Source organism: Calidris pugnax, unplaced genomic scaffold (assembly GCF_001431845.1).
Source record: "Calidris pugnax isolate Ruff unplaced genomic scaffold, ASM143184v1 scaffold44, whole genome shotgun sequence".
Classification (NCBI taxonomy): Eukaryota; Metazoa; Chordata; class Aves; order Charadriiformes; family Scolopacidae; genus Calidris; species Calidris pugnax.
In genome coordinates this window covers 22731323-22754650 of record NW_015094506.1, presented here as the reverse complement: position 1 = coordinate 22754650, position 23328 = coordinate 22731323, and the positions used below count along the sequence as shown (strand labels likewise).

The 23328-nt window shown below is 41.8% G+C and overlaps 1 protein-coding gene across 1 annotated transcript in view; it reads right to left on the bottom strand.

Annotated features, from left to right (window-relative positions):
• WIF1 (WNT inhibitory factor 1) overlaps positions 1–23328 on the bottom strand; it is a 48134-nt gene that overhangs the window by 6921 nt on the left and 17885 nt on the right. The window contains exons 3-7 of the mRNA XM_014963325.1: positions 14500–14608; positions 8090–8230; positions 3599–3694; positions 1780–1875; positions 318–413 (exon numbers count right to left, since the gene is read on the bottom strand). Coding sequence (XP_014818811.1) covers positions 318–413; positions 1780–1875; positions 3599–3694; positions 8090–8230; positions 14500–14608 — 538 coding nt within the window. The remainder of the gene's footprint in view (positions 1–317; positions 414–1779; positions 1876–3598; positions 3695–8089; positions 8231–14499; positions 14609–23328) is intronic.

Here is a 23328-nt window from a genome sequence, read left to right as displayed (position 1 = left end):
GTGAATTGCTGTAATGTTTGAAAATAGCAGCTCTGCATAGGCTTGGCACAGCAGCACATCCCTCTGCCAAAGGGTATTGCTTGCATACTTACAGCTTGAGGGTTGTTACCAAGCCCACTTACTAGTAAAACCAAAACAAGGTATGGGATGAGATGGTCTAGTAAGGTGTCAAACTCATCAGTACGAAATGTGTTTGGAGTCATGTGGCATCTGATTCCAAGGGCCCCAACCTGCCCTGTGAGACCCTTCGTCATTCAGACATTGGCACTAGAATGAGTTGATGTAAGCAAAAGCCAGCACACGGAGATGCTACTCACTGATTTCACATTGGTCTCCTTCATAGCCCGAAGGACAAATGCATTTTCCCAGGTAGAAACACGTTCCTCCATTGAAACAGGTTGTTGTACAGTTGGCTGAAACAAATAAAACAGCAGTGAACTAAGTCACTCATATGAACTCAGTCTGTCTTGGCCATAATGTTTTCTGCTGCTCATCATAAACAAACATTGAGTAGGTTTTAAAAAGTCACATTAATATCTTTTCATCTGGTTTACAAAGGAAGACTGAAATGCATTTTTTTCCTACAGAATGCTTTACACAGCCACACACACAAGTCAATACAAAAAGAGACAAGTGGACAATACAGCAATGAGATCCCCAGGGACAGACTTTTTTACATTTTTATCAGTCCTCACATGTAAAGCTTGAAGGATGAAGTCACTATTGTTATTGAAATTGCCAGTGTCTGATAAAAAGAGCAGAACCTAGGACTGGGAGTTACTTCTACAAGAGGATGCTTCACTACAGTTCTTAATTAATGCCTTGAGAGATCTGAGGTTTAACTAGAAAGTAACGTTTATAAGTTTTTGCTGTGTGGTGACACAGATGTAAATGCTGTGTCTCTCACCTGCTAAATTACTTACATTGTATTAGACATGACTTGTCACCAAACAGCTGGGATTCACATTAATCTTGCAGTTCAATATCCTTCAAGACATTGGGAGCATTTCATTACAGTGCACTTCAGAAAGATTTCTTAAATACAGTAAAGGTCTCATCAAGGACGAGATACAAGTCAGAAGGACTTTGAACACAACAGTTTGTGGAAACATGCCTAAAGGCTTAAAAGGTTTCCATTATTTTGCTGGAAAGTCTACAAGGACCTTTTGCATTTAGTCATTACTTCACACAGTTCTGCACCAATAAATGCATCGTGATGTTCTGTATTCTTCTCTGCCATGAGCAGGTCAGTTATATTCCTTCAGGAAACTACCTGGTTTTTTTAATACATGGTAGCTTGGACTGTTCCAAATTACTGTCCTAAACAACTGATAGTTCCTTTTTATCCTTTCTGAGCCACAATGCAGCAACAAAAATTAACCGACCATGTATTTCTTCATGTGCCCAAATTAATGGACTAACTAATTAGTAAAACTAATTTTACTCCAGGAAACTAGAGTTCAAATAGAGACGATTTTTTTTTTAACTAGGCCAGAAATATAAGTGAATTTTGTGGTAGGACCCACAGTTTTCAATGGATCCATTGAAGAGATAATCTCAATCACCCTTCACTGAGCTAGTGCATATGGGTGGCAGCACATCCAGCTGCGAAAGCGCTTCCAGCAGCTCCCAGGTTGTGCTGAAGCATCTATTTGAAGAATCACGAAACGACTTAACTTAATTCACCCCTTGCCTGACTTTCCAAAATCCAGTTCTAGAGGGAAATGAACACAGGGGAATAAAGAGGCATTGCTGGTGGGTGGTTTCGATGGCAGTTACCTTTGTCGCAGTTGATGCCGTAGAAGCCTGGGGGGCAGATGCAGAGGCCGGGTGTGATGCAGAGCCCACCGTTCATGCAGCGAGGAGCACACAGCGCTGAGGAGCAGGAGGAAGAGAAAAAACATTGCTGCTGTGGTAACACCTGTCTATTTGAATACATAGCACATTGCCCCCTTAAGCTACTTTTCCTTCTGCTGAACATAACAAGTCACCTTTGTAAAGCATCTTTGTAAGTGGATTAAATCAACTACATCTCTGGTTTGTAGCTGGCAATTTGTATACAGCGTTACTAAAAAAGCGAAGATTAAATTATGTTCAAATCTGGTTCCACGTGTAAGCAGAAATTGTGTTTTGTACAGTTTAATTCCAAACTGGGGAGAGGAAAGTACCCACCTACACCTCCTGGATATTTGTTGTGATTTCGGCCAGACTGGCTGATGACAGACAACAGATACTCTCCCCCACCTCAAACCAGGACAATATTTGAAGTTCCTCCCCCCATAACTGGATCCCGGTGCTGCAGCTGGTGCCTCAGTTCTGCAGACAGGACTGTCTCTTTGGGGGCTTCACTCAGAAGTGTTAGCAATTCAGTGGGGTTCCCAGGCAAGCTTTACATTGAACCCTCCCTTCTCCCTCTGCAAACCTGAGCATAATAATGAATACCTAATTTAGGCCAGGGGAGCCAGCTGTGTAGCCTGGTTTAGTGGCCACACTGTCCTACATGCACCTCATCGACCCCCACCAGAGCACCTGTGCTCTCTCAAGCCCTTTCTGAAGCTGTGGCCACTCCACAAGGCTCTTCCATGGAGGTAGGTTAAGTGTTAATGCTTCATTTCGTGGTTGCCCACAACTGGTACACAAAGAGAATCTGGGTCCATACTAGTGAGTTAAACAGCATGGGGGCAAGCAGGGGCACAGGATCATCCACCTTGTGAAATAGTAAAGTCACATCCATCCTGTCAAAAGCCATTCCTGGCATGGTTTTGTCCCTGGCCAACTAGCAAACTAGTGGGCACAGCCCCCTGGTAAGCAGAGGCCACAGGCTCCTCCCAGCAGTGAGTTCAGAGGGTGGTTTTCTCGGGGATAAGAGTTTAGATTAAACATACACATGCAAACTGCACCACCCCAGTTGGCCTCCAGACCAGAGAACTCAGCCTTTGTACTTAATATTTTGGATGTAGCCAGAGCATCTGGGAGCTCAGTGAAAGATGCCATTAGAATAGGATGTCCATGAGGATGGTTTGCTCCGTCTCAAGTCACCCCAGGGAGGGTCTGCCACTGGGGGAGGTGAAGGAAGAGACAGGAAGAAGAGCTAGTTCCCTAACCAAGTCACTCAATATTTTAGTCCCTCACTCCTGGAAATGTCGTTTGGGGCTGTTAATTACTACTGGAAAGGAAAAGGAGACTCTTTCCTTCATCTTCCCATCTTTGTTGTCAGCCTGCCTACAAATTAGATCTTATCTCCAAATAAACAAATGTGGAACAACAAAAGTCCTGTGCTTTGTTTCCCAGCTAGTCCTCATTAGGAGAAGAATTTTATTTAATCTTTTTGCCAGAGGGATTCCCTGTGATTAAGGATCACTTAACTATTGTGTCAGTTTTTGTTAAAAGCAATCTCTTAGAGAGAAAACATCTTTCCTGTAAGCAATTCCTGTTTCCATTAGACCATAGATGATGATAGTAGCTCTCTTACACGTGTGCACTCAAACGATATGAAATCTTCAGAATAGGCTAATCTTTTAGAAGAGGCTACAATGCAGTAGCTACAGTTTTCTTGAGATTATGGTAAAGACAGCTGAGAAGACTTTTTTCAAATTACCTTTCTCACAGTGAGGCCCATAAAATCCATCTGGACATTCACAGACATGTCTCTCGTTGCAAAACCCTCCATTTCGGCATCCTCCTGGACACTCCGCTTCATAAAACATAACAACAATCTTAATTGGATATTACACACTTCAGCCATCAGCCAACTTTCAGTAGGATCAATATATTACTTTGACAAAACAGTAAATAGATTTGCTGACAGAGAGGCAAAAGCGGACAGTAATGGAAACTCAGCTAAGACCTCCTCAAGAGAAATTAGTTTTTTCTTTGTGAGTCTACCAGCAGAGGTTTCATTGGGCATTCAGACAAAGGGGCAATGTGTTTGTTGACAGACTGGACTTTTCCATTGCTCTGCTGTTGTGTAAGTGCATGAGCAACGCGGATGCTCTGCAGAATCCAGCACTTTCTCCTCTGTGTGGAAATGAGCAGGCAGCCAATGCCAGACTTACATCGCTGGTTCAACCTGCCCTTGGCACGCAGTTTCAGTTTCTGCAGCCTTAATTAGACTGCACTTCAACTTGCACTGACTTAATTACTACATCTGAGGTGACCAAATGATGAAATCTGTATTCGAATGACGGCCACCTTTGAGGCTAGATGAAAGAAGGTCAGAAAGGAAGATGAAAGCACTCCTGCACAGTGGTCCTGTATCATCATCCAACTCATTCACATCTCAACTACCAATCAAACACTGGTTAAAGCATTTGGCAACACTGGCTGCATTATGCAAGGATGAGAAATACCTCTGGGTAGCATCAAAATCCTCAAAATACCAGAGTCCATCGAACAAGAGGCAAAACAAATTGAACCCTGTGGAACCCCATGAAAACATGACTTCTGGCTAGAAAAACAAAAATACCTTTCTACGTCTCTTGCAGAGAAGATGACAGACAGGAGACGTGGAGACGCTGCCTACTTCCATCAGAAAAAGTGAACATCACTTGTGACCAGTGGTACCAGAGCCACAGGGCAGCTTTAGCAGAGTAGGCATGACCTTCTCACGCTATGATGCTCTGCTGGATGACGCTCCATGTGCCAATGCTCAAAAACTCTGAGGTAGACTGATATGTCTCAACCCAAACTTGAAGGCCATCTGTTAGACAGCAACTGGCTGTAACGTTGGCATCACATCTTTTTTTTTGTTTCCTTTAGTGTAACTGTGTTGTAAACATATGTGACTGCCAACACCTGCCAACAGCATCCTTGCCTCATTCCCATCGCCTCATCGGGCAGTGCTGGCACCTTCCACCCTGGGCTGTAGAGATGTACCATGGATTCACACCGATTCCCAACTGAATAATACCTGACTTCAAACTGAAGCAGTTTAAACCTTTAAAGTGCACTTGCCTAAATTGGCAAGGAGTTGGAAGATGTCTATAAATTCAAGAGGATCAGGTTGCCTGAGATATTTTTGCAGGCCACAGGGATTCTTTAAACTGTAACTCCTATTAATACAGAGGAAAATATAATCTTGGATTTAAAAAAAATGAATTATTATCCCTTCTAACTTTTGAGTCAGTTGACATATCTGTTCGTTAGACTCATACACAAATAAACTTTTGTTTTTGAAAATTTACCTAATAGCTGATTAGAGCCATAGGAAATGATGGCTGTTATAACTCTGAGCAGTATTCTGCTGCACTCTCTGTTCAGTGGGATACGAAGGGTGATGCTGAGTCTAAAGGTTTAGATGGGGTACTGAGGGACATGGTGTAGGGGAGGACTATGTAGAGTAGGGTAGATGTTTGGACTCAATGATTCCAACGGTCTCTTCCAACCTGAATGATTCTATGATTCTATGATTCTAAACAAAAGGAAAGAAAATCTGATGTACTTGGTCAGGTGGCTGGATATTGTGTACAACTGCCAAACAAACAGGAAGGAGAGAGGAGGAAAGATATAATTTTAAAAACTGCTCTTCTATCCAAGGCCATAGATGTATGAAGCAGAAAGTATTCCTTTGAAAGTAAAGCAGTTTGCAGCAGTAGTAGTAGTGGTAGAGGCTTTTTGGTCATATTGTGTTCCAACACTGTACTCTAGGACTCTTTCTGGAAATGTTTCTCTCTTTGTACCCGAATGCAGAGCTGCTATTCATTACAGAAAATGCATGCTTAAACACATACCATTTCAAACAGAAAAATAGGAAAACATAATTTTTTGTGCCACTTATCCTCTTTGTGCCACTTGTGGCCTCTTAGCCACAAGAAAGCCTCTCCTCTCCCACAAAATTGCTCCCTCGCTCTGGCGAGGGCCTTTCTGGATGGCCAAGAATGACTGGAAACAGTGACCAGGTCCCCAGGCGAGGAACTGGAGCTCCTCGCCATGAACAATATCTTTCAGAGGAAGGAAACTCACCCCTACTCTAACACCAACTGGTAAGGACATTCTTATCCTTCTCAGAATCTGTCCCAAGACGCTGTGGTGTCCACCTCACCGGATAGAGGGCAGGAGTGGGAGTTACCCCATTACGTGCTGGAAGAGACAAGGTATGAAAACGCCTCCTCTGTCCACCTCTAGAGTTTGGGAGATCTTCCTTGTCTCTCTCAGCTGGCTCTGGGAACAAAGGACTGGGACAATAATCACCCCCAGCTTCCTGAAAGGCCATATGACGCAATACTGCTAAATTGTTAAATACTACATCTCATATCAAAACAGTAACAACAACAACTAATAGTGCAGAAATGATAACTTGGATGAGTGCTACTACTAAACTGAAGTTGGAGCACTCTCTATTTAAACCACATTTTTCCACAATACAGACCTGTAACTGCTTTCTCTATTAGATTACCCCAACACTATTTCCAAACTTTATTAAGTTCAGTACCTTTGAACTGAACTGACAAGAAAAAGATAGTGAATATTTTGCGTTGTGTTTATATCAAACACCCAACTTCATACATGAGATCTGATTGATTTTACTTCCATTAAGCCCCCATTTTCCTTCCTGTTTCTCTGGCCACTTTTCCCCCTCCTCCACGTTCCCTGGGCTAATTGGCAGCAGCGAGGCTTCAAAGGAGACAAGCAGCTTTGCTATTTAGGTGTAGTGAGGTTTCAAAGAATAAACAGCTCCTGCTCCTGCTGCTTGCTCTTTGAAGCCACACCACCACCAATTAGCTCAGAGAAAAGAGTGCAGAGAAGAAAGTGTGGGGCTAGGAATGAAGATTTAATAGGAGAAGAATAAAAATATCACTTTTTCTACATCAGTCCTGTCATGGGTTAATTTCATACTCTTGCACATGACATGGGATAACTGCCTTATCTGAGATCCTGATTTTTCAATACCCACAGCCTCAGTTCAAAGTGCTAATTATAGTTGTTTGTAGTGTATCAAATTAATTCAGAAAGTCTTATTATATAGTGTTTATGGTTCATAGCCTGGTTGATTGAACAGGTTCCCTCTTTTCCAAGTAAACACTGTAATAACTTCATGCTGTCCTTCTTTTACCAGCAGATCCTGTATGTTGCTTGATGACTGCAAGTATAGAGGATCAGCTTCCACCACCTTACCTGTGGCCAAAACCAAGAGGTTGCTAGAGAAGGTAAAATTTTATGCAAAAATGTTCTGATTTAGGATTTTTGCATTTGGTTTGGATGTGCAAGTTGAGATTATTAGGGGCCTAGAACATCTCTCTTATGAGGAAAGGCTGAGGGACTTGAGTATTTTTAGTCTGGAGAGAGAAGACTGCGGGGGATCCGATCAACACCTATGAATACTTAAAGGGTGGGTGTCAAGAAGAAGGGGCCAGTCTTTTTCCAGTGCTGCCCAGCGACAGGACAAGAGGTAATGGGCACAAACTTGAACATAAGAAGTTCCATCTAAACATGAGGAGGAACTTCTTTCCTTTGAGGGTGGCAGAGCACTGGAACAGGCTGCCCAGAGAGGTGGTGGAGTCTCTGTCTCTGGAGACATTCAAAACCTGCCTGGACAGGTTCCTGTGCAACCTGCTCTAAGTGGACCTGCTTTGGCAGGGGGGTTGGACTAAATGATCTCCAGAGGTCCCTTCCAACCCCATATAATTCTGTGATGCTGTGATTTAAGCAACTGTTGAACTAAGGCACCAAACAGTATTGATTGAAGTCAGTGTCATCACTGCAGATCCCAGAAGTTCAGTTCTCCAAGTTAAGTGCCGTTTCTGGAAATGTTAGCCTCAGTTTGTTTTCACAGGACTAGCTTTCCTGCAAGCACCTCAAATCATGTGCAAACAGTTGCTTCTCGTACGATACATTTCTGTTAGTGTCCTTGACATGATGAGCTATGAACAGCAGAAATGCCTCCAACCCAGTCTTACTAAGGGAGACGTAGCTGACAGTAAGAAAAAGGTCAGTAAACGTGGTAAATACACAGCAAATCCACAGAAGGATCCAGAGCAGCCTGGCATTCACCACTGTTGCTACACATTTCCATCTTCTCTAGTCACTATCCTGAATGAAACACCAGAAGGTTAGGTGATCAGGTCTTACGTATTTCAGAACTCAACGTTACCTTGCTGACAGGTTTTAAAGAAGATGGCATTCTGAGGGGTCTGGAGAATAATATTGCCTTCTGAATTCATTATGATCACATTCACTTCAAATGCAGCGACGCCATCTTGTTTTCCAAGGCAAGGAAATCCAACCTGAACAACTTAAGGAGAATGATAACAATAATATTGATTTTTGCATGTGTATATATCTATATACATATAAAAGCATACATTGAAATACTTAAAAAATGTAGACAATATTTACATCTAAGCTTTAGAATAATGCCATTGACGAAAATCTGTAACACAGAGATACATAGATCACCTTACCCATAGGCAGCCCCAGGACTGGAAGTACAGCGGCGCAGGAGATGAGCCTGTGCTCATTTCCTGACATAACCCCAAGAGCCTGCAGCACAGGCAGCGATCCTAACACAAACATACTTTTGGTTGTAGATGAGGCGATTACTCATGTGGAGGTATCTAAGGATACACCAAAACAAGCTGGAAGCCTACATTTAATTTTCGAAGCTGAGTTGATCACTTCTGAGTCTAAACTTTGAAGGTTTTCATGTGACTTCTGTAAAAACATCTTACAAATCTTGGAAAAAAAAAGTTACTTTAGATAAGATTTGCTGGTTTGGGTATTGCAATTAATATCTAAATTAAGATACTGATTTAATAAAAACTTACTCCATAGAGTGCTGCCAAGACAGTACACTTGATACATAAGATCATGGGTTGAAATATTTAAAAATAAGACAGAGACACATCACTCTGACAGAACTTGTTAAGTGTAGCAACATTTGGAGATTGTCTTTCCAGGAAAAGTTTTCAAACACTTTTGAACTAGAAAGAGTTCAAGTAAATAATTAAGGCCAGTAAATCTGGAGTATTTCAATGAGGAAGAAAGCCTGATACCTCAGAGCTATGGAATGCTCCTCTGTGATTGTCACAAGCGATCTTAAATAATCTTCAGATGAAACGATTTTATCTCTTTTCTTCAAAATTGGCTCTTCCTAACTGCTTTATAAGTTAGATCCAGCTAACAGAAACTGTTTATTCATTTCTTCTGAAGCTGGCCTGAGATTTCAGAACCAAATATTGAGCTCACAGCCCTACATTTGGTTTGTTTTAAATTGCTTGTTATAAAATATTATGTAAGTCATAATTGGGCCATTTCTGGTTTTTGTTGCCTTGGTATAATACAGAATAATTTATTGCTGAAACATGTTCTGCTTCTGGTAAGTCCTACAGACTGAAAGGTCTGTTGCAGCTTTCTTTATAAAGCAAATTCATTGCTGAAGCACTTTTACACCAATCTTTAAAAAGACCATTACAAAAAATGGACCTGCTTCCCAAATTCAGGATGCAGTTTACATTTGCCCATCGCTGGCTAAAAACAAAACTGTATGGTAAGAAGGAAACTCTTACAGTGGATTAAATACAGTTTAAATGCAGTAAATTTCTTAAACTTAAAGTAAGCTTCTCAGCACAAGCGCAGGAAATCAGTGCTTGTATTCGGATGTGTGTCACTTCACTGAGGAAATTGCTATGGGGAGGAGAATATGGCAGACGTTTAATGATGGCATGACAGTCATATCTAGACTTTATTGAATCAGCAGCAAACCTCTGATGTCCCCTGAGATCTGCTGTGGGTTTGAATGCCTGAGGCAAAGACCAGGCATGTATCTCCTAGGGCTAAAGTCTGAGGGGACAGGTCAGAATTCTCTTATTCCAGCAGTGCCCACCCTGGAAGCATCTGAATTTTTGAACTTCCCATATGACCGAAATGCAGTAAAAGACCCTCCTATGAGCAATAAGCAGCTGTATCCTGACTGAGCTCTATGGGGGTTCAGAGCTAAAATAAAGTCCCTAAACTTTGCCCAAATCCTTGCTTTTTTATGCCTGTATGAATAATGCTCAGCACACAGCGACAGCACTGCAGTCAAAACAAAGCACAGAGCACAAGTCCTTTGCATCCAGAACCACAGCCATGAGCTCCCGTGGGCTCCAGCCGCACTGAGCAGGGCTGTGGCAGGGCAAACCTCAGGTCTGGACCCTGCTTCCCAAATTCAGGATGCAGTTTACATTTGTCCATCGCTGGCTAAAAACAAGGAGAGGGAATCACAGCTCGGGGCTTTACACTGCCAGCCATCATCCCATCAGCCACAGAATTGCCTCTTTGCACAGTTATACTTCTGCATCCTCTGGGCTCCAGCAGGAGTGAGGAAAATTCAACTACTTTGAAAAGGAACCTAAAGAACCTAATGATTTATATCTAATTGAACTTTAGCTGGCAATTAGAATGCTCTCCTGGGACGTGGAGGATGCAGGTCTAATCCCTTTTGCCTGGGAGCTAATGCCTTTTCCTTCTGTTCAGGAAAATGACGCTCACTGAATTGTCTCCTGCAGAGGCAGGTTGAGAGTAACTCCTGCTCATTTGCACAGCCCTTCAAGTTTGCAGGCAATTGCCTTACCCACTTGGCTAACATGCTAAAGCCACCACCAAAAGCCACCTAGAGTCTCAGGGGTGGGATTGCTTCAGGGACGTCTCTGAATTACCATTCCCAGTAGATGTGGAGGTCCATGCACGCCCCTGTAGCTCACTGTTCCTCCCTGTCAGTATGGCAGAGTGAGCAAGGATGCTGTTGTGCCCAGAGAAGGCACCCCTTTCTCCCACTGAGCCTGGAGAGAATTTCATCACCTTCAGTTGCTCAGCACATAGGTTTTGATGTGTCAACACCATCATTGGGCAGTGTCCTGGCCCCGTGCAGTGGGCTGGGGGACTGTGTGACCTGTACGAGGCAGTGCTGTGTCAGCAGCCCAGGCATGCCAGCTTGCACCGGTGGCACCAGCATGGCACTGAGCTGCCTGGTGCAGACAAGGACAGGAGGAGCCAGCTCAGGTCACTTAGGGACCAGCTCCTTCTCAGTCACAGGCCGCTAAGTTCCTTCTGGGCACAGACCAATAGCTGGATTTACTTTCCTCAGTGTGGTGTTCAAGACGTTAATCACTGCCACTACCAACAATGCCTGACTTCACTTTGAACTTGCTGACCTCAGTTTGAACCACCAGATCTTCAAAGCTTTTCCCCTGTGAAATGAGCAGCCAGACTCTTCTCATCGGACAGGTGCCCACACTCCTCTCAAACACCTTCCTTTGGACAAGCTGAGTGGTCTCAGTTCTTTAAGCTGTCACTGAAAGGCATCTTCTCCAGCCTTCTTAACGTCTTACCATGTGTCTAGGTGTAACAATACTCGTGTCGTGAGCACTGAATCAGGTAGCAATCTTGAGATTTGGGGATGGGGTTTTTAAATGAGTCTAAGCAACCTAAGTGTTTAAAATCTAATTTAAATTCTAGGAGAATTTGATACCTCATCTTGTTAAGGATATACTGGATTAAATTGAGAGAAGGACAACAAGGCTGCATCTAATGAGGAGTAATTGAGTAGATTGTGATTCTTCAGCCTGGCAAAGAGAAAAATTAGGGGCGACATAACAGACATCTGCAAAATCATGACTGGCATGGATAGGACCAACAATATGGACTGACTGCTGTCTCTGTCAGTACAAGGACTAGTGCCCATCAGACGAAGCTGTCACAGCCAGACTTGAAACGACAGGAGAGGATCTTCATGCAACAGAAGTTAATTCCTTGCCCAAGTGACTGGAAGATATTACAAGAAGATATTATGGACTCAAATAGGGCCTGGATAAGTACTGGAAAGAGAGATCTTTAACCCTCTGGGGTTATAAAAAGATAAATCTCCTGAGACTCAGGTAATCCTCCAAGCTGAAGCTAGTCACAGCTGAGAGGGTAAACAGAAGTATCACTTATGCTTACTCTCCCTTTGCTCTTCCACAGGTCTTCTTATGGCCACCGTTGGCCATAAGACAAAATACAGGCCAGGCAGGCCCCAAAGCACCAAAGCCATCCTTATGCTTTATTGGTGGTAGGCAAATATCCTCAAAGAAGTTTTAAAAGTCCACTGATTTTGACAAGACCACTGGGTTCAGCTACCTTTGAGTAAGATATCTAACTGTTAATCCTCATCCTTGTTTCCCACTCTCATGTTTAACACAGCTGTCTTTCCTCTTTGATTCCTTCTTAATTGTCTTTAGTGCAATCTTTTGGGCTAAAATGCCTTTTCAAGAAACAACTTAAAAGTACAAAGAAGCAAACATTCACTACTTTTATAGCATGTATTTACTTAAGGCTACTTAGTTAATTTTGGCCAGCTAGCAGGCAGTGTAAAAAACCCACCATCATACTAGTGGCTCACTGTTGAATAGTGTACATGCTTCAAATACTGGATGTGTACTCATTATCAACCGCTGTTAAACATTGGGCTCACTATCGTGCCAAACAGGACTTAAATACAGCTTATATATACTAAGCGCAGTGGTGTGCTGCACATGATCTGTGTAAGGAAACACCATGGACATGCCCATATTAGTCCTGGAACAGAGGCACCAGTGCTGCAAAGAGGGTAAGTCCTTTTTGGCTTAAATCACACCTCCCATCATGATGGTTAACAGACCTTCTGCTGGAACGATGAGGTCTCATCTCCGGCCTCCCTGCACTTGTAGATTATGTGTTCCTAAACACAGTCAGGAGAGGGTCATTTTGGTCTAGCCTTTCTAGATAGTTAAAAATTAAAGGAAAAACTAGCTTTTATTAAAGGATGCTGAGTGCAGAGCTTCCTACATATCTCACCTGCTTTATATGGAGATGGAAACAATGCTTAACAAAAACTTTGCCTTTGTGACTTTTTAGTTACTTTTAAATGTCCTTACTTGCCAATTTATTGGGCTTGGAACCAATTAAATTGCAGCAATTATGGTACAAATATTATAGCACTCTTTACCCAAATCCATTTTCAGTACCACTCATTCAATCCACACTGAATGGAGAGACTAATTACTAATATTCCAGGCGCCACAGCAAGAATCTGTGCTGCAACATTACTTCAATGCCATTCTGCTACAAGCTGAAAACAGATGATATCAAACACAAACTTTCTGAATTAATACACTGAAAAAAAGAAGAGAAAGAAAGACTGGTCACAGATGTAAACCTGAATATCAGTGCTCCACTTGCAGTCCCACCCTCCTGTTCCATTTCTCGTTTCTTTCCCATTTTATCCCACATGGTCTCAGGTTGGCTAAGGCTGATCATGAAAATCACTAAGTCACTACTGTCCCCTAGATGTGCATTTCTCCCTTTCTGCAAGAGGCTACTGCATACTAGCTGTGGAACAGATCACATATAGACTGTTACTCATCCCCTTCAGAGTAAAGCATATTCGATAACCTCTCATGGAAAGCTTTTCTACTCCACCCTGCTCACTGTGCACTGTGGTGCTTCTGGGGAACTCACATTGCCTTGGCCTCAGCCTCTGTTGTGGAGCTATAAACTCCAGTGAAGGACTAAGAATGCACAACTAAGGGAAAAGCACTAAATGATAATGTCCTAAACTGGAACTTGCGTCATTGAGCTGAATGCCTGATAACAAGAACTGACCCCAACTGAAAGCAAAACGTCCACAAACTGCAACCTCTGAGAAGCAGAATAATTTTATAACTATTCCTTATAGTGACCAAAGATTTTTTTTTCCAAAAGTTACACAACTTAAGTAATAATATTCATGCACATGGATTTTATGCAACAATTTTGCACAAGTTTCTGCTGATTTATCTACACATAAAAGCTTCATGTGACTTGGCTCTGACAAATCTGCTGCTGTGGTCAGGCAAGGCACTCACAAACTGTTCAGTGTCAAGCACTGTGGCAAGAATTTCTTTAGCAATAAACTTCAGAACTGCAATTCATAATAAAATATTTAGACTTTACTTACTGGCTGTGGAATATTTTTTACAGGAACACAATTTATAATATCAACAGCACAAACCTGATGCTTTATGAGGAACTGTTCCAAGCAGAGGGATATTTATAGTCGGATCAGCCATTATGCCTTTATCCAAAGAGCGCAAAGACAGGAACTCGTAGAAGTATTCAGCCTGTGACAAAATAAATGAAAAATCGGCACGTATTTTAATTGCATTCACAGAAGCAAACTATTTAGAGTATGAACTACAGCAGAAGAATACGACACTTTTCATTATGCCATTCACTGGATTTGTTTCTATTATTTCCTTATGCCATTCACTGGATTTGTTTCTATTATCTCCCTGAGTGCTTTGCTGATTTATCTACACATAAAAGCTTCATGTGACTTGGCTCTGACAAATCTGCTGCTGTGGTCAGGCAAGGCACTCACAAACTGTTCAGTGTCAAGCACTGTGGCAAGAATTTCTTTAGCAATAAACTTCAGAACTGCAATTCATAATAAAATATTTAGACTTTACTTACTGGCTGTGGAATATTTTTTACAGGAACACAATTTATAATATCAACAGCACAAACCTGATGCTTTATGAGGAACTGTTCCAAGCAGAGGGATATTTATAGTCGGATCAGCCATTATGCCTTTATCCAAAGAGCGCAAAGACAGGAACTCGTAGAAGTATTCAGCCTGTGACAAAATAAATGAAAAATCGGCACGTATTTTAATTGCATTCACAGAAGCAAACTATTTAGAGTATGAACTACAGCAGAAGAATACGACACTTTTCATTATGCCATTCACTGGATTTGTTTCTATTATTTCCCTTCACCTAAGCATAATTTTTAGATAATTTCCCCTTATTTTCAGAGATTTCACGTGATGATACAGTAATCAGGAAGCAGCATAGCAGCAAGGAAAATGGCATGTGTAACAGTGAACAAATGCTATACAGAGAAGACATTTTTCACAACCCACACCTTTTATCTGGCAGACCACAAAAAAATGTATGAACAGTAAGCTAATTCTTAAAGCTGTTTTTTGGGGCAGAATCCTCTTGGAACTGACTGGTGAGCCCGGACCAGCTGCCTGCACCATGAGTGCAGCTTAAAGGACATACTCACATGTGTGACACAAACAGTGGCATGAGAATATCTGGGCCTCCTCTTGGTTGACCTGCACAGCACGGCACATGGGCAAACAGCGCGGAGCCATGGATAGCCATGTTGTGGCAGCGCCATCCTAGGACATGTATCTTACGGCTCTGACACTGCCTTGTTCAAACTCAGCTCATTAAATTGTTCCAAGGGTGGAGCTGAGATCTTTCCTACAGAGATGGCTTCATGTCTCTCATTATTAACCGCAACATAAATGATTTGTTTTGGCCATCCCCAAGAGGTGTTGGCATGATTAAAAAACTACTTTCCACTACCTTCATCCTACTCCCGATACACACCCGCACTGTGGCACAGATTGTTGGGTTTAGTACCTTCTCCCGTGGGACCCTGGCCTCTCTGTCAAGTCACCTATTCAGTATTTCTTCATATTTGATGCAAAGTGAGGTCATGTGTCTGCAGCTTAGCTGTGCGCACCATGTACACCCGAGATGTATGCATCTTAGCAAGCCCCTGGAGACCTCTACTACTGTCACTGGCATGGCTGCAGGTGTGCAGGGCAAGTGGAAATGAACCTGTTCCCTAAAGTCTGCCTTCTCAATTACCCTGAAGCAGATGAGGGATCACAAGCAATTGTACCTGCTGCTCTCAGAAAAGCTCTTGAGACCTTAGCATGGGCACTGGCAAAAAAAGTTTCTTCATCCAGCAACTCACTGGTAGTAGGCAGTATTGTTATGTCTGTTTTTTAGCTAAAATAGTGAAACAAAGCCAGACTAAAGCTAAGATTTTATAAGACATTTGGGCCGATAAATGATAGTTAATTTATGCCTACATATTATGTTAATTTATATCTACAAGATAGACTCCTTAGCCCTTTTCTCCTGTAAACCCTGGCTCCCTAGTACAAGGAAGATGTGGACTTCCTGGATTGAGACCAGTGAAGGGCCACAAAGATGATCAAGTGACTGGTATATCTAACATATGGGGAGAGGCTGAGAGAGCTGGGACCATTCAACCTGGACAAGGCTGAGGGGTGATCTAGTCAATGTGTTTAAATAGCTGATAGGAGCTGTAAAGAGGATGAAGCCAGGCTCTGCTTGGCGGTGCCCAGTGACGGGTCAGGAAGCAATAGGCACCATACAGAAAACTACATCTGAACCTGAGAAAACATCTTTTTAGGGAGTGGGTGACTGAGCACTGGCACAGGTTGCCCAGAGAGGTTGCGGAGATTCCATCTGTGAAGCTATTCAAAACCCAAATCAACACAGTCCTGGGCATGTGGCTATCTAAAGGTGAGCCTGATTGAGCAGAGAGGTGGACTAGATCATCTCAAGATGAGACTGTACAGTCTCAGATCAGCCTCAGCCCTTTTGTGATGCTGTGCTCTGCTAACTTGAGAAGAAGTCCCAACAGTGTGTAAGAACCCATCTCTTTTTAGCTCCTGTTGACACCAGCAAAGCACTCATGAGCTGGGCAGAAAAGTCATTATGAAATCTGTGATCAGCCCTGGCAGCACTCTTGCTCTGTGGGGACAGCAAGGAGACCCCCAAGCAGCATGCAGGGTCTACACTCCACACAGAGAGCTCAGAGGAGGACTTGCGAAACAATAGGGAAGGAAGCGATGCAAGTTTTTAAGGGTGGGTTAAACACATGGAGTGTATGTGGGAGGGAGTGGGGACATGGAGGGAAGCAGTAAAGGAGATGAAAATTGAAGTCTGGGGTAACGTTCAAAAGCCTGCTTTTAATTAAAGATGTTTTTTTCCAATACAATATACCATGCCAAAATATGAAAACAAGCCATAAAGTCAGATTGTGAACATTTTTGTTTTCAAATAAAACTTTGGTTCAGAAAAATAATTATATGTCTCCACACATCTATAGAATAGTACAGTGAGTGAGTCAATGCCGTCCTGTCTGTTTCTCATTGGTTAGCTTTGATGTTTGGTTATATCTAAACCAGGTCATAATGGGTTGAGATATTAAAACATTATGTTCTTACTATTCTAGTAAACAACAACTGGTAACTAGACCAAATAGCTCCATTCCCATATTTCCATTCCAGCCACGCTGTTGCAGCAGGTCAGCTCGTGAGCCAGAGCCCTGATTTTGTAGGAAAGGAACTGGAATCCCATTTTCTAGAGTCAAAACGCTGCCTTAAGGACAAAAACAAAAAGAAGGTTCGCTGTGGGAAAGGGGACCGATTGCGACTGCTGCATGAGCCACAATCCTTGGTGCCTTTCAAGGAAGGCATTCCTCTAACCATCGTAGAGGTGCAGCAGTGATTAGTGCCTGAGGCAGGAGCAACTTCTTTTCACACGTTAAAAAGACGGGAAGAGACATTGCACAAGCACCAGGCTGCTGAGGAGGAAAGCCACACGTTGCAGATACCTGCTCTCACCATTTCTGTACAAAGGTTTGTGCATCTGCTGAGTTGACATAAACTGAACTTCTTGAAATGATAGTATCTAAGACGACCTGGAACACCTCATGTAGATCCAGCTAGCATGACTTCAAAGTTATGAAGCCACCTGCTGCAGAGTATGTTTGCAAATCATATGCTGGACTGAGTTGGTTAAATTTTGATGTAAAAATAAGCACAAAAATCACAGTCTAGAGAGGCTGCACAGCAGAGCAGTTTAACTCCTCAAACCCAACAATCTGTAACAAGATTTGGCTGCCATAAATCCTATTTATTTAGAAAAAATCTGTCTTGACACGATCCCTACATCCATTCTCCAGTATTCTCCTGCTGTAATTTGAGTTGATTGCCAATTAACTTGCATTAATCATCATGACTGAAAAGTAAACAACACACTCTCAGCAAATATTTACCATGCTCCAGCCTAGCATGAAATTTAGTCATGATGGTTAATTGAAGAGATAGGTCTGTGCAATTAAAATATTGTTTAGTGACTACCATAGTTTGTGCTGTAAGTGGTCACTGTGAGTGACCTGGTAGTGAGAACAAAATTTCCTTGGATATTGTTGAGAGATAAAGGGGAAACCCCCCATAATCTATAATCCCTTTTCTGTTACAAAAACGTTCTTGTGAGGTTTTTTTTTTATAAGTCAGCCTATGAAATGTCTGGTATGTTTAGGACAAAATTTGGTACTGAAGATAAATCTTAGAGGAACGGTGTTATCGGAGGTGATGGAGGAAATGAGGTTTGAGAAATTGTTGATCTTTGACAAGTCTACATTCTGCATGCCCAGAAGATGTTTTGGCTTTTGCTTGACTTCAGGAAGCACCCAGGGAAGAACACATTTTACTTTTGTGTAAAGACTTTGTTTGAGACCCTCAGAAACTGAGGCAAGGGCCCCTGCAGACCTTGTGTGGACAGTCTGGGGACTCGGTGCCTTCAGGCAGCAGGTAGCCCCGCACAGCTGCCCTTTAACAGTTCCCCATGTGGGCAAAGCCCTCAGCAAAGGGAGGAAATTTCGTTTTAGGCAAATAATTCCATGCTCAGGATTAACTTTTATGGACTTTAAATGGCTGTTTTCTATAAATCAGAGGAATTTAAAAGGTTATAAAAATAACAAAGCCCTGTAACAAGTATTGTAGCAAACATCTGTCGGCAGTTTGGTTTTAAATGATATACACTTAAAATTCCTACAGAACTCCACTCCTCAGTACAAGATCTACTGTGTTAGAGTTTTCTTATCACTCAGATGCCATGTTGTACCTCCCTTTTTTGTTTGTTTCATATTTAATCAAAGCATTCATAGGAATGTGCTTTAAGTTTTCTTCATTTTACATGAAAGGCATAGGATTAGCAGTAATGGTAGTACCTGAAGCAAAGCAGAGTGGCTTAAACTATTGTATGTCACAGCTCAATAACCTAATGACATCTGCAGCCTTTCTAACAAAGAAAAGAGAATCTGTGTTAGCTTTGCTAGTAGATGTAAGAAATTAACTGTGTTTTTTCTCATTATTTTAAAGAGATCAGCGCTGAATGTTCTATTCTGTTATCAATTAAATGACAAATATACCCTAATGCCAATTTTCTACATTTAGAAAAAGAAACTCATCATAAAAGTTCATTTTTATCCCAGATTCACGGATATTTCTGGCTATGCACACAGTAGAAGATTCTAGCACACATTATCCATAGCAGATGCTCACAGCTGCATATGCCACACATAAAATCACAAAGGGAGGCAATGTATGTGTTTGCTAGGTGTTTACAGCATGGACCATTGCTTCTCCAAGATATTAACCGCATTAGGTCAGAGAAGCTGGTCCGTCTATGTTCCCAGATGAAGCATGAAGCAAAATGAGATGAAGTTCACCCAAAAGGGGAGGTTGCAGCCGTACCGTGCGTACCAGGCTATGGAAGGAGACAGGCCAGAGCACGAATATGTTTGTCAGCAGCACATTTTGCTACTGCGGTGCAGTCTAGACACTGCTGTAATGAACAACATAATGACGCCTCCTCAGACAAGCAGATAATAAACCGTCTGCCCACGTAAGGTTTTATTTTTCTGCTAGGGAAGGCAGCTTTGCCTTACCTGCTGATGGGTCCTGTCACAGAGCGGGTAAGCCATTTCTTGCACCTCAGTGGGACACTGAAAGAGACTTGCCACCAGCCCCACGAGGTAGTCCCAGAGTGGGAGACACGCTTAACAATATGAAGTGGTACAGAAACACACTCTGAGAAACCCAGTTTACACAGAGGACAGGATAACCTGCCCGTTTCCCAGTACTGGCTAAGGGTATGGGAATGAACCGAAGCAAGCAGGATTAACACAAAAGGGAAAACAGATATTTTGGTGTTTCTAAAAGGAGGGATCCAAATTAGAATTCAGCGAAATGGGCAATTCCAAAGGGAAATGTACTATGTGACAGTGTTAATTGCACAATGTTGTGGTGAAATGCACACAGCCCTGCAGAGCCTGTTTTATCTCTGCTTTCTTCACGTTAAGAAAACTGTGGCAGACTGAACAAAATCCATGCACAAGAGGAAAGGTTTTTTAACAACAGAGTGAATCCCGGCATGCAACTTTCAACAATAACCGTTTGTGGGTTTAATGGTTTTAGAAGAAGAATGCTACAAAAACTCTCTGATTTTGTCAATGGAAGATGATTAACTGGTGCTTAATGTCTCTTGTGGCACGTGACTGTTGGATGGCAGATCAGATCCTCCAACAGAATGATTTTTTAGAAAGCTGGAAAACAGAAATTTATTGGTTGCTATCACAAGGAGCCCCAGATTTTGAAAGGTGATGCTGCAGGCTTCCAAGAATGCTCTGCACAGGAGAGATGGACAGAAATCTTTGCAGAATACATTAGCCTTTCCTCCAACTAACGAGAAAAGAATTTCTGTGAAGATAAGTAATACAAAGAAATCACTGTCAAGAAGGCAACAAAGTAATAGATTTAGATTACATTTAGTAACTGAGTTTCTGGCAGTTTTCAGCTCTTTGGGAGCCCACAGTGGGGCTACTTGGTCATTTTGAGCTGGTATTTTCTCTCACCAAACCTTGAGCTCTGGAAGCACTCTAGCATTTGAAGAGGTCATTTGAAACCAACTCGAGACTGGAAGGTGAAGGACTTGGCAGAAAGACTGGGGTTTGAGAGGGATACCAGTGAAAAAGAAAAATCCAAGTACATCAACAGAGTGTTAACTTTGAAATTCATCCTCACGCACAGGAAAAGCAGGCTACCTGAAACACAGGGCCAAATAAATGTCTATTGCTTGCTAATGAAAATACAATTTTGGTTTAGATCGGAGACAATCCCTTGATGCAGTAGATACCTGCAAGGGATATGGTGGAGCCCTTCCACAAGGCTAAAGCCTTGGAAAGAAGTATATGGGCAAACGGATCCACAGCAACTTCCAGGTAAGTACAAGCACACTGATAAAAAAGGCAACTTCTTAAAAAACAACAAATTTACAGCTCCTCATTGAGGAAAGTCTTGGAGTTTCTCACTTGTTCTCTACCTTCCTTTACTTAGAAACAAAAGAGAAACCAAGAAAGCACAACTCCCCATATGTAGACGATTTCTTGTTTAACAGATTTTCTGTCACGTATTTTATTACTGCTTCACTAGAGTTACTTTTGAGAAAATCAAGCTAAAAGGAGACAAAGTCATTAGGGTTTTGGCAAATATGCATGGTTAATTACATCGTGAAAATCTCTAGCAAGGAATGATACTTCTCAGCACGAACCAGGCTGGAACGTATATGTGGTGTACAAGTTTTCTTTAAATTGTGTCTTACAGGTGAAAATCAGGTAACTCTGCCTTGGGAAGGGGAGAGAAGCAAGCAATACACCGAAAAGAGAAACAGCATTAAGAGTTTAGATTTTAAAAAAATAAAGAGATACACAAGCCTTCATTATCTTCAGCTATTTAATGAAACGTATTGTTCTGGTATCCTGATAATTGGTAAAAGCTATTCTCCTGAAAATGTATTTCTTGTTCTGGCACAGCAATGGCTAATTCATTCTTTTGTCACTCAGTAAAAGATCAGTGCTCTCTCCAGTGGAGATTTCATTATCAGGAATGTTCAAAATGCCAATTTCCTAAGGCTAATAAAAAAAGGGGGAAATTATTACTGTTCCTTAGAGAAAAAAAAGACCAAAATAATGTCTCATTAGGTTAGTTCCTAACAAAACAATACTGTACATGTCTACTACCAGCACCTGCAACATATCTATGTGGCTCTATCTACACGAGAATAAACGGTGAGGTTATTTTCTCCTTCCCACAGCTTGAAAAATAAGTGAAACCCTTACGTCTTTACATAGATTACAGAATGTTTGCAGTTTCAGGCTCTGGATAGATTTATTTGCTATTAATAAATTAGCCTGAAAATTCTTCTCAGAGAATGTAAAATAATTTCAATAAAACCTTTGCAATTAGGGAAATTATTTCACCAACAAGCATTTAGACCAGTTATGATGGAGATCTGAGCAGACACTACATTTAATAACACAGAATACTTTTAAAAGCACAAATGTAAACCTTAGAGATGGTGGCTCGTCTGATGTGATGAGAGAAAGTTCACAGCTGAAGAATAAGCTAATCCACCTCTTGCATGGTGGTAAACACGGATAATGCACACAGATTCATTTTGGCCGAGCTTCAAACTTCCAACCCTTTGTTCTTAAGCCTCACAGGACAGCTTTGAAGTTGAGGATAAAGCTCCTCTAGCACACCATTACCAAAGAACAACCTTCTGATTATGATCTCATGAAAGTGTAATCAATAACTTACACAAGTTAAAAGCGTGGCAAACAGCAAAGGTCACGTAATTGGGTCTTTATTGAGTCCATGTGTTTCACTCTTGGCTTTAAATGGCACTCCCATATAATAAATATCTCTCCCCAAAATGTAAGCAATGCACTTTCTCAAAAAGTTATGAAACCTCATAGCAGCTTCTGTCAGACTAGAGTCCCTCTAGGGCCTCAAAGAAGGACGCTTCCTCTGAGTGAGAGTTTCTTTATTTACTGCTCAGTAGATAATGGTCTTTAGCCTTGTAGTCCAAGTAAAAGAGTGTTCAAAAGTTATGGCAAAAAGGCTTTGAAAAAACATCAACTCTTACCTGACTAGTAGTTAGAAAGATTTTATTAATATTGCTCTCTTTTTAACATCTGCTGCAGCGATTTTTCAAATGCCTTTTTTTTGGTGAATATCCTGACTAATTTTATTCTTGTTTTACAGGCTGACATTGACCAAAGCAAATTCTAGATATGACAATGAAAGAAGAACTAAATTTGTTATTTAAATACAATGCTTGATCAGTGCATCCACAAAGGAACTTGTGTGTTTGTTGTTACACCTGAAATCTCACTGATTCGTGTAATGAGACAAGACCCCGGTGTGTGAACACATATTACCATAATATTTCCATGTACCACACAGGCCTCCATACAGTTATGTCCTCTGTAACTATACTTTGAATTTTTCAAAGCAACCTTCATAGTAAAGCAGTGAATTATTACCTCATCCCTAGTTTCTGATGGGAAACTGAACATTTTCTGCAAACAACTTTTCTGTCTTTCATGCTGTTTGCTTGCATAGGCAGGGTCTGCACAACTTCATCCCTGGGTTCCAGTATCCCTGCGTACTGGTCTCACAGGCTCCAGTCTTTTCAGCTAAGGTCAAGAATGATCCAATGTATTTCCCAACATTTAAATGAAGTGTCTTCTTTAAAGCCAGCTCATCCTCGACTCCCTGTACACTCAGAGGAGAGAGACCAGCACTTGCAGGAGAAAATTGAGCCCAGCCAGTGTATGATTTACCTGCTGTCTTGAACTGCCTTTCTCTCTCTCCCTGGGTGCAGATGGAGT